Raw genomic sequence first — 15000 nt, 5'->3', positions numbered from 1 at the left:
CATAAAGGAGTCTGCAGAATAATAATAACAAAGTAATTTAATTGCATTAAAGAAGTGCGAACTTCAAAGACAGGAAGTCGAAGGATTTGAACTTTCCTCCTGCCTACATGCAAATACATTTGGAAAAAACAAAATAAACAATCCATATTTAAAGCAAACAATGTTACCAGCAAGAATCTTCACCTAGAAACTATCTAAAGTCATACACCTTCAAAAGAAACCCAATTATAAACGAAAGCCAACCATGAAAAAATATCGCCAGGAACAAAAATCACTGTTGTTGCAAGACGGGTTTTCTATGGCAAAAAATGATGTAAAACAAAACCACAAAGGAAAATGTACGCAGCAAAAACCTTACCGGCCAGCTAAGGAGGAGACACCACTGAAGGGGAAACCTCCAAGAAGGCAGATCCCTAAGTCGGATATGCAGAGGTTCAGGAGGAGAAGATTGGACGGCGTCAGGAGGACTCTGAATCGCAGGAACATGGCCACCACAAGAGCATTGTCGAAGGTTCCCAGAACACCTGAGGAAATAAAAGAAAAATGCAGTCAACGAATGTGCTCACTTTACTGAAACTGAGTGTAATATAAATTTAGCGCAACCTAGCAACGTTAGTTGTAACGTATAGACTAAATTTCACTTATAGATATCACCTCTCAAAACACACATAAAGACACACTATATATATATATATATATATATATATATATATATATATATATATATATATATATATACTATATATACATATATATATGTATTAAGCTACAAGTGTCCTTTAATATCCAATTCGAAATATATTTTCATATATGATAACCGAGGGGGAATTTTTTACTTGATAATGATTTCGTCCTCTCGTGGATTCGTACCTGCATGTGATAAAATTCATATGCATATATACATATATATATATATATATATATATAGATATATATATATATAATATATATATTTATAATATATATATTATATATATATATATATATATATATATATATAATATATATATATATATAATTTATATATGAATGTGACAAATACCATAACAAAATTTTCGGCACAAGCAGACATTGGTAGACATTTTCAATTGAGAGGTGGCGAGAGAGAGGCCGAGAGAGAGCGAGCAATCCACGGACTTAGCAAACGTGAGCTGAACTCGACAACTCGCCTACATTGGGTGAATGTCCCTTCGAAATGCGAGCGGTGAAGCTATGTCCTCATTAGGCACAAAATATGATGAAAACTATCACTGACCTTTCGTTGCCTGCCAAATTTCGAAATCAATTCAGATTCAACAGTGTATATTTCATCAGAAGAGAAAAAGTTAGTCACATCAAACTTTCCTCAGAAAGTCGTTGTTATCAGCTAAAGTTAAGAAATCGTCTAAAGGAAAGGGTCGTCGGCGATCAATTTTGTATGATAATGACAACCAACTGAAAAGGTCAACTGCCTGCAAAGTCCATAAAACATTTTCTGAATATCGGCTCACATTACACACTGTAAGGAAATGAATAGTATATAGGCTACAGTCCTTCTCCAGCAGATAAAAGATAGCAGAATTCTTACTTGACTATTCTTTCTTACTTATTTATCTAGTTATTTATTTTTACAATGACCCAGCATTCATATAGAATATGCCTAAAAGGCCGTTCACTTACAAAAGTTCCAAAGAATGGCGAAACGGAAAGAGAATAAAAAAAAAACGCGACAACCTACAAAACTTAAAATATGCTGCCTTTCTGACAATATGGTTGAAGTGACTTAGTTTCACATAATATGAGGAATTTACTTTTCTGAGCACGCGAGAGAGTTTTCTTTCAATCTTTCCTTCTTTAGAGAGAGAGAGAGAGAGAGAGAGAGAGAGAGAGAGAGAGAGAGAGAGAGAGAGAGAGAGAGAGAGAAAAACGTTGCTTTTTACTTCCAGAAAAATTACTATATTTTCCGAATACAGCAGAAAGAAACGAGAAGAAGCAGAAGATGAACAAGAAGAGAGAGAGAAAGAGAGAATAACGTTGCATTTTATTTCTAGAAAAATGACTATTTTCCAAATACAACAGAGAGAAACGAGAAGAAGAAGAAGAAGAAGAGAGAGAAAAGAGAGAGAGAGAGAGAGAGAGAGAGAGAGAGACCGTCTGAAACAAATAAGTTTTCCGATACAGTAAATCATAACTTTAATTTGATTCTTTACCACCAGCAAAAGAGGAAAGTGCAAATTTTTTATTGTTAAGGATTCACAAAATCTTTTGTAAAGGCAAAAGATTCAAACAACAATTGCCAAAAGGAAAGTTCACGGAACAGAAAAGAATTAGGGGCCAATTTCGCAAAGTGTAAATCATAAGCAGACCCTGACTTTCAGAGGAAACCAGACAAAACAGAGATAAAATCATGTTATTAAAAATCAACGCTACCTCCCTTTTGTAAACCCTTTTCCACCTTTACAAATTTCCCGATACTCTAAAAGCTCCCGGAATATTCCATTGACATACCTCCGACATTTCCGCATACCTTCATGTATCAAGTGATACAACTGAAGGACTCTGCAAGTCTCTGATCTATGAAACCTGGGCTAAGCAAATTCTTGTTCAAATTCTAATATTAGTGTTGCAATGGATATTCGAATCGTAACCATATAGGCGTCGTTGTATGCTATCAGGTTAAGTGTTCCAGTAATGCACTGATCATAATTTACCTATCTTAGCGTCACACGGCAAGATCAGCTATACATTCAATAAAGAGTTTTATTCATTGGGGAAGAAATATTATTTGATACAAAAGGTATAGTATTATGCTTAAAGGGTTCGACTTCACACAAATTTGGTCCATTGACATGTTTTTCTATTATTTGAAAGCTTAATCATCTCGAATGTATTATTGGATTTAATTTTGAGATTACAATCTGAGCACAGCATTTAAAAACATGAATGCAAGAACTAACTAAATAAGTTAAAATGATAAGGAAAACACTCCGGAGCGTTAGCAATGGTCAATGTTTAGACTAAATTGCTATAACTGAAGACTCTGGAGCCAATAGTTTCTGGATAATTAAAGCGTATTATAGGATACGTGATCTTAACAAGAAAACTAAAAATCAAAAGTCATTTAATATCTGTCAGATATTAAGGGAATTAAAACATTATACCGTTCTTCAAAGTGAATATAAAGATGAATTAATATATGACCAACATATTACCAATCTCGATTACTTAAATTTATGTTTTAGCAGATCGGTTGCTAAATATTGCACTGATCTATAAACAGATTTCGGTGTTTCACACAATAAATGGAATCTTTAAATTTGCTTCGTGTCTGTCCCAAAACAATACGTTGATACAATGAATTACAATGCTTTTATATAACACTGCTTCATTGATGAATATCAAAATTAACACATTTTTCTTATTACGACTTCATTTACTGTTGGGTCTGTTAATTATATTACTGATATCATATATTCATTAATACACATATGTTTTATTTCTATATATATATATGAATATTTATCACATCACCGTGATTCATATAAATCATTCGAGCTACAAATGTCCTTTAATATCTAATTCGCTCTACCTCGGAATTGATATATTTTTCGAGGTAGAGCGAATTAGATATTAAAGGACATTTGTAGCTCGAATGATTTATATGAATCACGGTGATGTGATAAATATTCATAACAAGGCTGCGTGGGTCAAACGCTCGAATCGGCTAGCATGGTGGAGGGGGTTTCATATCGATTCTAATTACAAAATACAACGAGATCGGCGTTGATTTGTAATGGTCAGAATCGATATAAACCTTTTCAGCCTCTCTGATAGCCGTTTCGGTAGCGTCACTGTCGATCCTGATTTCGTTCCCAGTCCAACTGGACAGTGGTTCGATCCCATGGGGGTACGAAATTATCATCAACTAAAAAATTCCCCCTCGGTAGATATATGAAAATATATCAATTCCGAGGTAGAGCGAATTAGATATTAAAGGACATTTGTAGCTTGAATGATATATATATATATATATATATATATATATATATATATATATATATATATATATATATATATATATATATACACACACACACACACATATACAGGCAGCCCCTGGTTTACGCGGCATCAGTTAACAGTGTTAACTGGATTTTGTGTGCCAATCTCTGGTCAGCAGCGCCAATATCCGGTTAGCAGCGTTGATCTCTAGCTGACAGCAGCATCGATCTCTGGTCGACGGCGCCGATATTCAGTTAGCAGCGCTGTTAAGCTGATTTTTATTGCTGTTATTGCCGATTTTCGGTTAGCAGCACTGCTCGGGAATGGAACCCCCGCCGTTAACCTTGGGCTGCCTGTATATATATAATGGGCATCTTCATGGCTTCTGAATCACTGTGCAACGAAATGTGGATAACAAGACAGGAAGAGGGAATGTGTTATTATTTCAGGAGGAGCAGATGGCATTGGTAGAGAAGGATCTCGGTACAAAGTGAAGAAAATGCACCAACAGTCAAGAGAGAAGTGAGAAGCAGATTACTGCTGGCAAGATTTAAATCACAATAGTGCAATGTAAGTTTTATGAGTGTGCTGTGTACCAGGAGATGAACTTTCTGAAGAGATAAAGGACGAATTTTATATAGAACTGTAGATTGTGATAGATAAAATACCAGAAGGAGATATGAGAATTATTGGTGGTGATACAAATGTGAAAGTGACAGGAGCATTGAAGGATGTAATGGGCTTGGATACCCTAGGGAAGACTAGTTTTTGTGGCACAACTATATTGGCAGTTGGAAATGTTCTTTATCATCAGGTCATCCATGTATACCCATAGCAATCTCCATCGGGCAGCCATGGGAATCAAAATTGATCTCGTAGCTTGTAACCGAGAGGCAACACAGGAGCCACAGAGGAGCAGACGTAGGCGGTGATCACTACCTATTCATTGCCCTCTCATAACAGAAACCAAAGCTCAGAAAAGTCAAGCTTCTTGAGGATGGGCGTCGCCAGGTCTTTGCAAGAGTATGTCGAAATATATCTGTGGTTAAAGAAACCATAGCTGAAGAGGAGCGGGCAGTCACTAATGACTGGTTTAACATCAAGCAAAATGTGGGATTTAAATATCCCCTTCTGATGACTTTTATTGATAAAGAGAAGTCATTTGAGAATGCCCACAGACCAATATGATGGAGGCCTTGCGTCACTGTGAAATTCCTTAATGCAAAACTAATTGAAATCACTCATGAAATAAACAGATACAAAGTAAATGTTAATAGGATCTTATCAAGTGAATTTACTGTGTAAATAGTAGAGAACGCTACAAAGGAATGTTGTATCACTTTTTCCGTTTGCCTTCATATGATCAGAGCTGGAACAGTTTTGGAGTGGAGTACCGATATAAACTTGGTTGGCATAGATTCTGCAGGTGATGCCATTAAAAAAAAAAAAAAAAAAAATATATCAGCATCGCCTCAAACACCGTGTGACACAAAGGACCCAGTGGAAATCCCACCAATCATGTCCAATCATGACTTATATATATATATATATATATATATATATATATATATATATATATATATATATATTTATATATATATATGTGGATGTGCCCAAGTGTGGGCTAGTTTTTGTGGTATTAGTATCAGTGAATTTCTGGCCAATACCAGCCGATACTTTGTCATTACTATAGCAGAATTATTGGTGGTGATACAAATGTGAAAGTGACAGGAGCATTGAAGGATGTAATGGGCTCGGATACCCTAGGGAAGACTAGTTTTTGTGGCACAACTATATTGGTAGTTGGAAATGTTCTTTATCATCAGGTCATCCATGTATACCCATAGCAATCTCCATCGGGCAGCCATGGGAATCAAAATTGATCTCGTAGCTTGTAACCGAGAGGCAACACAGGAGCCACAGAGGAGCAGACGTAGGCGGTGATCACTACCTATTCATTGCCCTCTCATAACAGAAACCAAAGCTCAGAAAAGTCAAGCTTCTTGAGGATGGGCGTCGCCAGGTCTTTGCAAGAGTATGTCGAAATATATCTGTGGTTAAAGAAACCATAGCTGAAGAGGAGCGGGCAGTCACTAATGACTGGTTTAACATCAAGCAAAATGTGGGATTTAAATAATACCCCTTCTGATGACTTTTATTGATAAAGAGAAGTCATTTGAGAATGCCCACAGACCAATATCATGGAGGGCCTTGCGTCACTGTGAAATTCCTTAATGCAAAACTAATTGAAATCACTCATGAAATAAACAGATACAAAGTAAATGTTAATAGGATCTTATCAAGTGAATTTACTGTGTAAATAGTAGAGAACGCTACAAAGGAATGTTGTATCACTTTTTCCGTTTGCCTTCATATGATCAGAGCTGGAAAAGTTTGGAGTGGAGTACCGATATAAACTTGGTTGGCATAGATTCTGCAGGTGATGCCATTAAAAAAAAAAAAAAAAAAAAAAAAAAAAAAAAAAAAAAAAATATATCAGCATCGCCTCAAACACCGTGTGACACAAAGGACCCCAGTGGAAATCCCACCAATCATGTCCAAATTATTTACTTACCTCCTCCTCATAATAGTCCTCCAAGTAGGTCTGTGCTCTACCAGTATGTGTATATATATATATATATATATATATATATATATATATATATATATATATATATATATATTATATATATATATATTGCTCCAAGTAGGTCTGTGCTCTACCAGTATGTATATATATAATATATATATATATATATATATATATATATATATATATATAATATATATATATATATATATATATATATATATATATATATTGCTGATAGAGATAGACACAACCATAGTTAATTAAAATTAGAATTACAATAATTAATTGTTAAATACACTGCACAGTATTAAGATACCATCAGTTTTAAAAGATAAACAATAACCTATATAGTGATATGCCTGTACATAGTTCGTTTGGTGGACTTTGTTAATATATACAGGCAGATACAGGCAGTCCCCAGTTTATGACAATTTAAGCTTACGACGTTCCGAGGATACGACACATTTCAATTATATTCATCAGAAATTATTTCCATGTTTACGATGCATGTTCCAGTGTTACGACACCAATCCGCCGGAAGAAATATGACTCCAAAAAGGCCAAAAAAATCAATAATGAAAGGTATTTTTTTATGAAAACACAATAAAAAGGCAGTTTACACAGTTTTCATTACAACAAAAGCATTAAAGATAAGGTTCTCTAAGGATTTTGACGATTTTAAGCTTACAACGCATCTCAAGAACAGAACTCCCGTCGTAAACCGCGGACTGCCCGTACATTTTAGGAAACCTAGAAGGATTTTAAATTGCTATAGTAATGACAAAGTATCGGCTGGTATTGGCCAGAAATTCACTGATACTAATACCACAAAAACTAGCCCACACTTGGGCACATCCACATATATATATATATATATATATATATATATATATATATATATATATATATATATATATATATATATATATATATATATATATAAGTCATATCACATTACCGTGATTCATATACATATATCGAGCTACAAATGTCCTTTAACATCTAATTTGCTCTACTTCGGGATTAATATATTTTCATATATGTTTAACCGAAGGAGAATTTTTTAGGCGATAATAGATTTGCCAGCTGACTGGGTTAAGGCTTCACTGTCGTCCTGGATTTGAAGGTGTCCGATGGTTCGTGCCCGTCAGCCGGCAAATCTATCATCGCCTAAAAAATTCCCCTTCGGTTAGACATATATGAAAATAATATTAATTCCGAGGTAGAGCAAATTAGATATTAAAGGACATTTGTTGCTCGATATATATCTATGTAATATAAAATATTTCCGAGGTAGAGCGAATTGAATACTAAACGACATTCGCACCAGTGTTGTGTGTGATATAACATATATATATTATATATATATATATATATATATATATATATTATATATATATATATATATATATATATATTATGATTATATATACACATTTGTATTCCTTGATGTACACTCTAACAAAGTATTAAAAAACAAATGTTAAGTAAGAATAAGAAAGCAAAGGTCAGTCTGGTAATGACAGACTCGTTTCATCACATAAGAGAGAAGCAGCGGTCAGCGGCGACTGGGAATCGTTCGTCGCGACGACTGAAGAATAAATGAGAGTCGTTGTCAATAAAAGAGGCGTCTGGGATTGGAGGCATTGCAATTTTGAAAATCGGATGTGAATTTAGATTGACTTCCATTAGTGGCATTTTAAATAAGCTTGTGTGCTTTGGAAAGATAAAAAATCAATGTAGTATTCTTAGTAAATAACGAGAAGGAAAAACACCAAACACGCTACATAATGAAGGGCACACAGAACATATCATATCCCACAACATCAAAGGGCCAAGGATATTGGCAATCTGCTGTCTGCAAAAGGACCACAACCTCTTTCGCGAAAGTCGGCGATCTTTTCACTGTGGAGCAACGGATCTGGCAAGGAAATAAGCCACCACATTATTTTTCACAATTACTTCCTTGCACTTACAGGATATTTATGTTTTTGTTTCCAGTTAGTCAAACTGATTAATTTTCATTTGAAAAAAGAAAAAAGAAAATGCTATCGTTTGTACAAAACTCGAACATCTCAAGCAATCGAACCATACGACAGAAGCTCAAAGCTCTAACAGAAATATTGAGGATTTATCGTTGTGACACGTACTAAATCCCTCCACCTGAGGCGGTATGAGATATTTCATAGTTATCGAAATGTAAAAACCGGAGCTTAAGCATATTTATTCAGATAAATTTTTGTAGCGATATGAATCGACTTCTTTTTCTTGTAATAAGGCTTGATTTCAGAAAAATGAAACGGGACAAATAATATACAAAGGATAATCTCATATGGAAATAAAAAGAACAAATATATGATATAAGCTCCGCGTATTTCCTAACATTTCAGAGAAGGTGGCTTTCTCATAAACTTGAAAAATATGATGTGTCGCGAATAAAATCTTTAAAATCTGATCGATTTAACAACTACTTCAACAGAATGGCTTCGTCTTCCTTCCATTCCTTGTATTTCAGAGGGTAAATGTTACAATCTTTCCTTTTGTTGAATGACAACATCATCAGTGAAAGAGAGACGGCTGAATATAATACAGGGAAAAGTTCCAAATATTTCATGACGTCGTTATAATCACTTTTCATGAAAGCTGGCAGGTGTCCACTTTATCCTAATTCTGACGCTTCACAGGCCAAAAAGAGTCACCGTAATCAGATACACGATAAACAATATTTTTTCTCTGTATACTACATCACTTATCGTGCCTAAAAGATACATATAACACTTTTACAAACTATTTACTTATTTTCAGATATTACAGACAACTTAGCCATTTTAACTTTAAAATTTCGACATCTAAATGAAGATATAATTAGAAATTTCCCGATTTTCAAATCTCGAATAATTAACTCGTTATTATGGTTTTATCGTCATTATCGTATTCCAAGCATAACTAGCAATAGTTCTCAATTAGCTATCAAAAACCATATAAAAAATAATCAACACTGAAAAACAAAGAAAGCGTATTGATGCGTTCAGGCTAATATTTGCCGAAGAAGATGAAGGAGATCTTGACGAGAAGATAAACGATCCTTTCATCCTCTTCCAATCAAGGACCACATCAAGATAACAGAAGAGACAGCCACCCTCTTATTGCAGGCTCGAATCTTCAAAAGATATAAGATTCCCGCCATATCTTTCTGTCTCAAACCTCAACGAGAAGAGAATGGGAGAACTTTTCAAAGTTCCTATATATCGGATGGATGCTGAACAAAAGTTAAATGGATCAACTTTCCTCTTTTGTACCCTGACTTCCACGTGTAGATACGTGACAGAAATACACCCATTACGTTTCTTTTTTTATTCTAAGAAGCTGGTAAAGTAAATTTTTGCTACTTCTGCGTTGAATCTGAAAAAAACGACAGCATTTCGACTGTTCCTCTCAATTTTCTATAAATTGATGCAGGATCTTGTTCTTTCACACAGGTCAAAATTTACAAACTATACAAACATAGACATGGAAACAGATGGAAAATCGAAATTTCATTTTCAATGTTCAAACTTTCATTAATTATTTTAGTGCGCTTTATGCTATTTCGGAAAACATTAAATCCAAGGAAACATGTTCCTTATTTTAAGAGATATTTTCCGTACCATTCAACAGAAGTTATAAAAATATAAAGAATCTCTGCAGTTTTATAATAATCTATATATATATATATATATATATATATATATATATATATATAAATATATATATATATATATATATATATATATATATATATTATATATATATATATAAATATATATATATATATATATATATATACATATATTTATATATATAATATATATATATATATATATATATATATATATATATATATATATATATATATATATATATATATATATATATATATAATATATATATATATATCAAAATATATTATATACCACTATAATTATATATATATATATATATAATATATATACATATACATATATATATATATATATATATATACTATATATATATATATATATATATATATATATATTATCAAGGGCCATCCAGGAAGATGACGTGCATAACCTACCTAAACCGAGTTTTAAAAAGAAGTTTTATTTTTTTTTTTTTTTACTCCGTTTAGGTAGGTTATGTCCGTCGTTATAATGAATCTTAAATTATTATATGATTTTATTTCGCTTTTTTATAAGATTTTACGTGATTTTTTTCTAGTAAATTGCAATGAAGTATTACGAAACGCCGTCGGTATATATATATATATATATATATATATATATATATATATAATATATATATATATATAATATATATATGTATATATATATAATATATATATGAAAACATCCTTCCACGAAGGAAAGAGAAACAATAGAGTCCCTGTAGACTTTTGAGACTCTCTTGTCTTTGCTTAGTGCTAAGTAAAGGACAAGAAGCCGAAAGGCCTTGCAGAACTTCATTATTTCTCTTTTCTTTCTGGAATTTGTCGTCATATATATATATATATATATATATATATATATATATATATATATATATAATATATATATATATATATATATATCTAAACCGAGGATCTGAGAGGCCAGGGAGGGAATCATTCCTGTGGAGGGTTGTACATAAACCTAAACGAGTGAATGTGAACCAACGCACTGCGGTCGGCAAAGAACTTCCTCCTCTTGGCACAAAATGGCCCCATATCGTGATTACAAAACTCTGTAACCTATCTTCCAATGAAGTGGTGACTTTACATCTTTACGCCAGTCTACTAGAAACTACACCAGACACCCAACGCCAACCTCTCAAGTGAGGTTCTAAAGGGGTGTGCACCGACAGAAACCAGCAGTTAGCACCATGCAGTAGTTCTGAAATGAGCAACGGCCGCAGATTCTCCGCTACACCCAATATGAGTTAGAAGGAAAGGGCAGGGCAATACAGAAGTTACTTGGAATGGGGTGCTAGATTTTCAATCAGAAGTAAAGAAAGTGAATCAAAACTGAAAATTCCTGAAGCCTTATTTTTGCCTATAATTCTGTTATATAATTTTGTTACATGGAACTTATATCACAAAAAGCATTAAACACTTAGACGAGTCAACTGCCTTCCATTCCTTGTTTTTTCCATTCATTTACCTTTCAATAATGCAATCTGCTCAAGTCACTTTTGCTAACTAGCAGTTCTGATATGGTACTTTACTTTAACAAAATTAATTTCCATAAATTGATCTTACCGTTGTCTCGGTTACTGTATCTCTCGATAACATATGTATAAATCAGTAGATATAAAGGCTGCTGACTGAATTATATAATGACTACAACTGCTTCCCATGTATTTGTACAAAACTGAGGAGACAATTGGAACATGCTTCAGTCGCAAGGTAAGTTTCAAATACAAACAACAATGAACCAAACAAAAACTTCTTTCTGTTTTTCTTCTGAAGATTGAAAAAGAAACCCATAAAATCACTTTGTAACTTGTTTACTTCTCAGTATTTACATTTAGTTTTACTACACACTCGAGTACTTTCAGGCCCTGTCTGTGGCCCATTTTGAAGAGATGTTTGGGATGTTAGCCTGGGTCAAGGCCCAGCAGTCTTCTGGAACTTCTTCTCATTGAGCTGTCCTTTATGTGATGGCTGTTCTGGTTTCCTTGAGAGTTGCCAATCCCCTCTTGTCGCTCTGATATCCTGAGCTGATGGTCAATGGGATTAATCCTTGAGGTAAGGGTGTGGTTACCTAAAGTCTGTTGGGCAGGAACCTAATCTCCAGGTCAGCAGGGTCAATCTTAGCTTCTTTTAATATCAAAGCTCGGCTTATGGGATCTTCTGAGGTAAAACCTTTGTTTCCTTCTATTACTTTAATCTCTCTGATGAGTGCACCTTCTACTACCCTCCTGTGACTAATTTTGTTGCTTTTGTATATAAGCCTACTGTTTTTGAAATCCATCCTATGGTCATTTTCCCAACAATGCCTAGCTATAGCACTCCCCTGAGAGTTAAGTTGTACTGCACTTCTATGTTCTTGGACTCTCGTCCTTATTCCCCTACCTGATTCCCCCACATATCTGTCTCCACAATTATTGCAATTGATTATGTATACCCCTGCTACATCATCTGTATTACTGTCTTCTCCCAGCAATTTATTTTTACATACTTTGTTTTTTACGGTATTATCAAAGGTATATACGAATTTATATTTACTTTCTTTCATTTTTGAAGTGATTTGTTTCATTTTAGGCATAAAAGGGAGGGCAACGATTTGTATCAAAGTTTACTGTAGAGAAAACTTTGATACAAATCGTAACATAGTCAACATTAAAAATAAATTTGAGTTTATTCAGTAATTCGGTTTGGATAAAATTTAGCAATATGGATAATATAAAGAATATCTCAAGTAGATTATTGACTAGGGATGAAACAGCAGCACTAGGGCTAGGATTAAATTTCTGTGCAGGGACTACAAACAATATTAACATAGAATTCAACAGCAAGATTAACTACCTTAATGTAGAACATCACAATGATTTAGCTCCTTTTCTCAGAGGAGTGATGATAGGGAGTAATGAAAGCAAACTTGGAGATATCTTGCCAAGGAGTCTTAGTATCGCTCTGAAGGGATTAAAAAGCTACAAAGACATTAGAATCATGAAAGCTGACAAAGGGGGAAGTATTGTTATCATGAATAGTTCAGAATATAGGGTTAAAATGTACAGGCTACTAGATGATGAAACTACTTATGCTAAAATAGAGAATCCTTCAACAATTCAAAAGCTGCAGAATACCTTTAATCAGAATGTGAAGAAAATAATCAGTAGACTAGGTAATGAGAAGGACATGCTATGCAATAAATTATTCTCAAGTAAATTACCTGAACTTGCATATATATATGACAGCCCCAAAATACACAAGGAGGGCTGCCCACTACGCCCTATTGTTTCTAGTAGGAAATCTCCTAACAAAAACTTAACTGTGTGTAGCTGGAGAACTAGGAATATTCTTAGGTATATTTTCAGAATCCCATATTAAACATTCAGTAGATTTCATAGACAAAGTTAATAAAAAGAATATAAAGGGACACATGGTTAGTTTTGATGTAGTAGCATTATTCACCAATATCCCCTTAGATAAAGTATTAGAATTCCTTCAGACTAAACATAATGAGGGTATTTTCAATCCAACCATCGAAATAGGCGTCTTCCTTGAGTTGATTAAATTGTGTGTCTGTGATACTTATTTCACGTTTGAGGGACAAGTTTACAAACAGAAATATGGAGTAGCTATGGGGTCCTCATTATCACCTATACTCGCTAACATCTATATGGAATATTTCGAAACTAATCTAGTTCCTAATGTTAATGTCCCTAACTTAAAACTGCAAGGATGGTGGAGATATGTGGATGATATTTTTGCTATTCTGCAAGGTGATGAAAATGAAATAGAAACTTTTCTAGATGAACTCAATAAGTTTGATAACAATATCCAGTTCACTTTAGAGAAAAGTAACAATAATAAACTGCCCTTTTTAGACATACTCATAGAAAGAAAAGAAACAGGATATGAATTCAGCACATAGAAAGCCCACACATACAAACTCATATATTCATTTCTTCTCTTTTCACAGTCATGATATAAAAATAGGAGTTCTAACAGGTGTATTTCTTAGGGCAATGAGAACGTGTGACCCTTGCAAGATAGAACAAGAAATAAATTACATTGGTAAAAGCTTTGATGCATTAGCATACCCGGAATGGTTCAGAAAAAGGGCACTCAACAAAGCTAGAAAATATTTTTACAGAGCAAATGTAGAGAGTACATGGAATAAAAAAAACAAGAAAATAGTTGCCCTCCCTTTTATGCCTAAAATGAAACAAATCACTTCAAAAATGAAAGAAAGTAAATATAAATTTGTATATACCTTTGATAATACCGAAAAAAAAGTATGTAAAAATAAATTGGAAGGAGAAGACAGTAATACAGATGATATAGCAGGGGTATACATAATCAATTGCAACAATTGTGGAGACAGATATGTGGGGGAATCAGGTAGGGGAATAAGGACGAGAGTCTAAGAACATAGAAGGGCAGTACAACTTAACTCTCAGGGGAGTGCTATACATAGGCATTGTTGGGAAAATGTCCATAGGATGGCTAACATCCCAAACATCTCTTGAAAATGGGCCACAGACATGGCCTGAAAGTACTCGAGTGTGTAGTAAAACTAAATGTAAATACTTAGAAGTAAACCACTTACAAAGTGATTTTGTGGGTTTCTTTTTCAATCAACAAACAACAATTTTACATAACGAACTGCAAGTCCCTGCTCAGTGAGTAAAGGTAATGGTGAACTGAACTGTTATTACCTGGGGGCAGTACTGCCCTAAAGGAAAGATAAATCACAATATAT

At 33.8% G+C, this 15000-nt stretch overlaps 1 protein-coding gene across 3 annotated transcripts in view; it reads right to left on the bottom strand.

The window, feature by feature from the left end:
- LOC135196933 (visual pigment-like receptor peropsin) overlaps positions 1–15000 on the bottom strand; it is a 734660-nt gene that overhangs the window by 86894 nt on the left and 632766 nt on the right. For all 3 annotated transcript variants that reach the window (XR_010310514.1, XM_064223772.1, XM_064223773.1), the window contains one exon: positions 359–524. Coding sequence is in view for 2 of the 3 variants with exons in the window: in XM_064223772.1 (XP_064079842.1) it covers positions 359–524 (166 nt within the window). In the remaining variant the exon portion in view is untranslated. The remainder of the gene's footprint in view (positions 1–358; positions 525–15000) is intronic.

Source organism: Macrobrachium nipponense, chromosome 18, assembly GCF_015104395.2.
Source record: "Macrobrachium nipponense isolate FS-2020 chromosome 18, ASM1510439v2, whole genome shotgun sequence".
Taxonomy (NCBI): domain Eukaryota; kingdom Metazoa; phylum Arthropoda; class Malacostraca; order Decapoda; family Palaemonidae; genus Macrobrachium; species Macrobrachium nipponense.
This window is presented reverse-complemented; position numbering and strand designations above follow the sequence as displayed.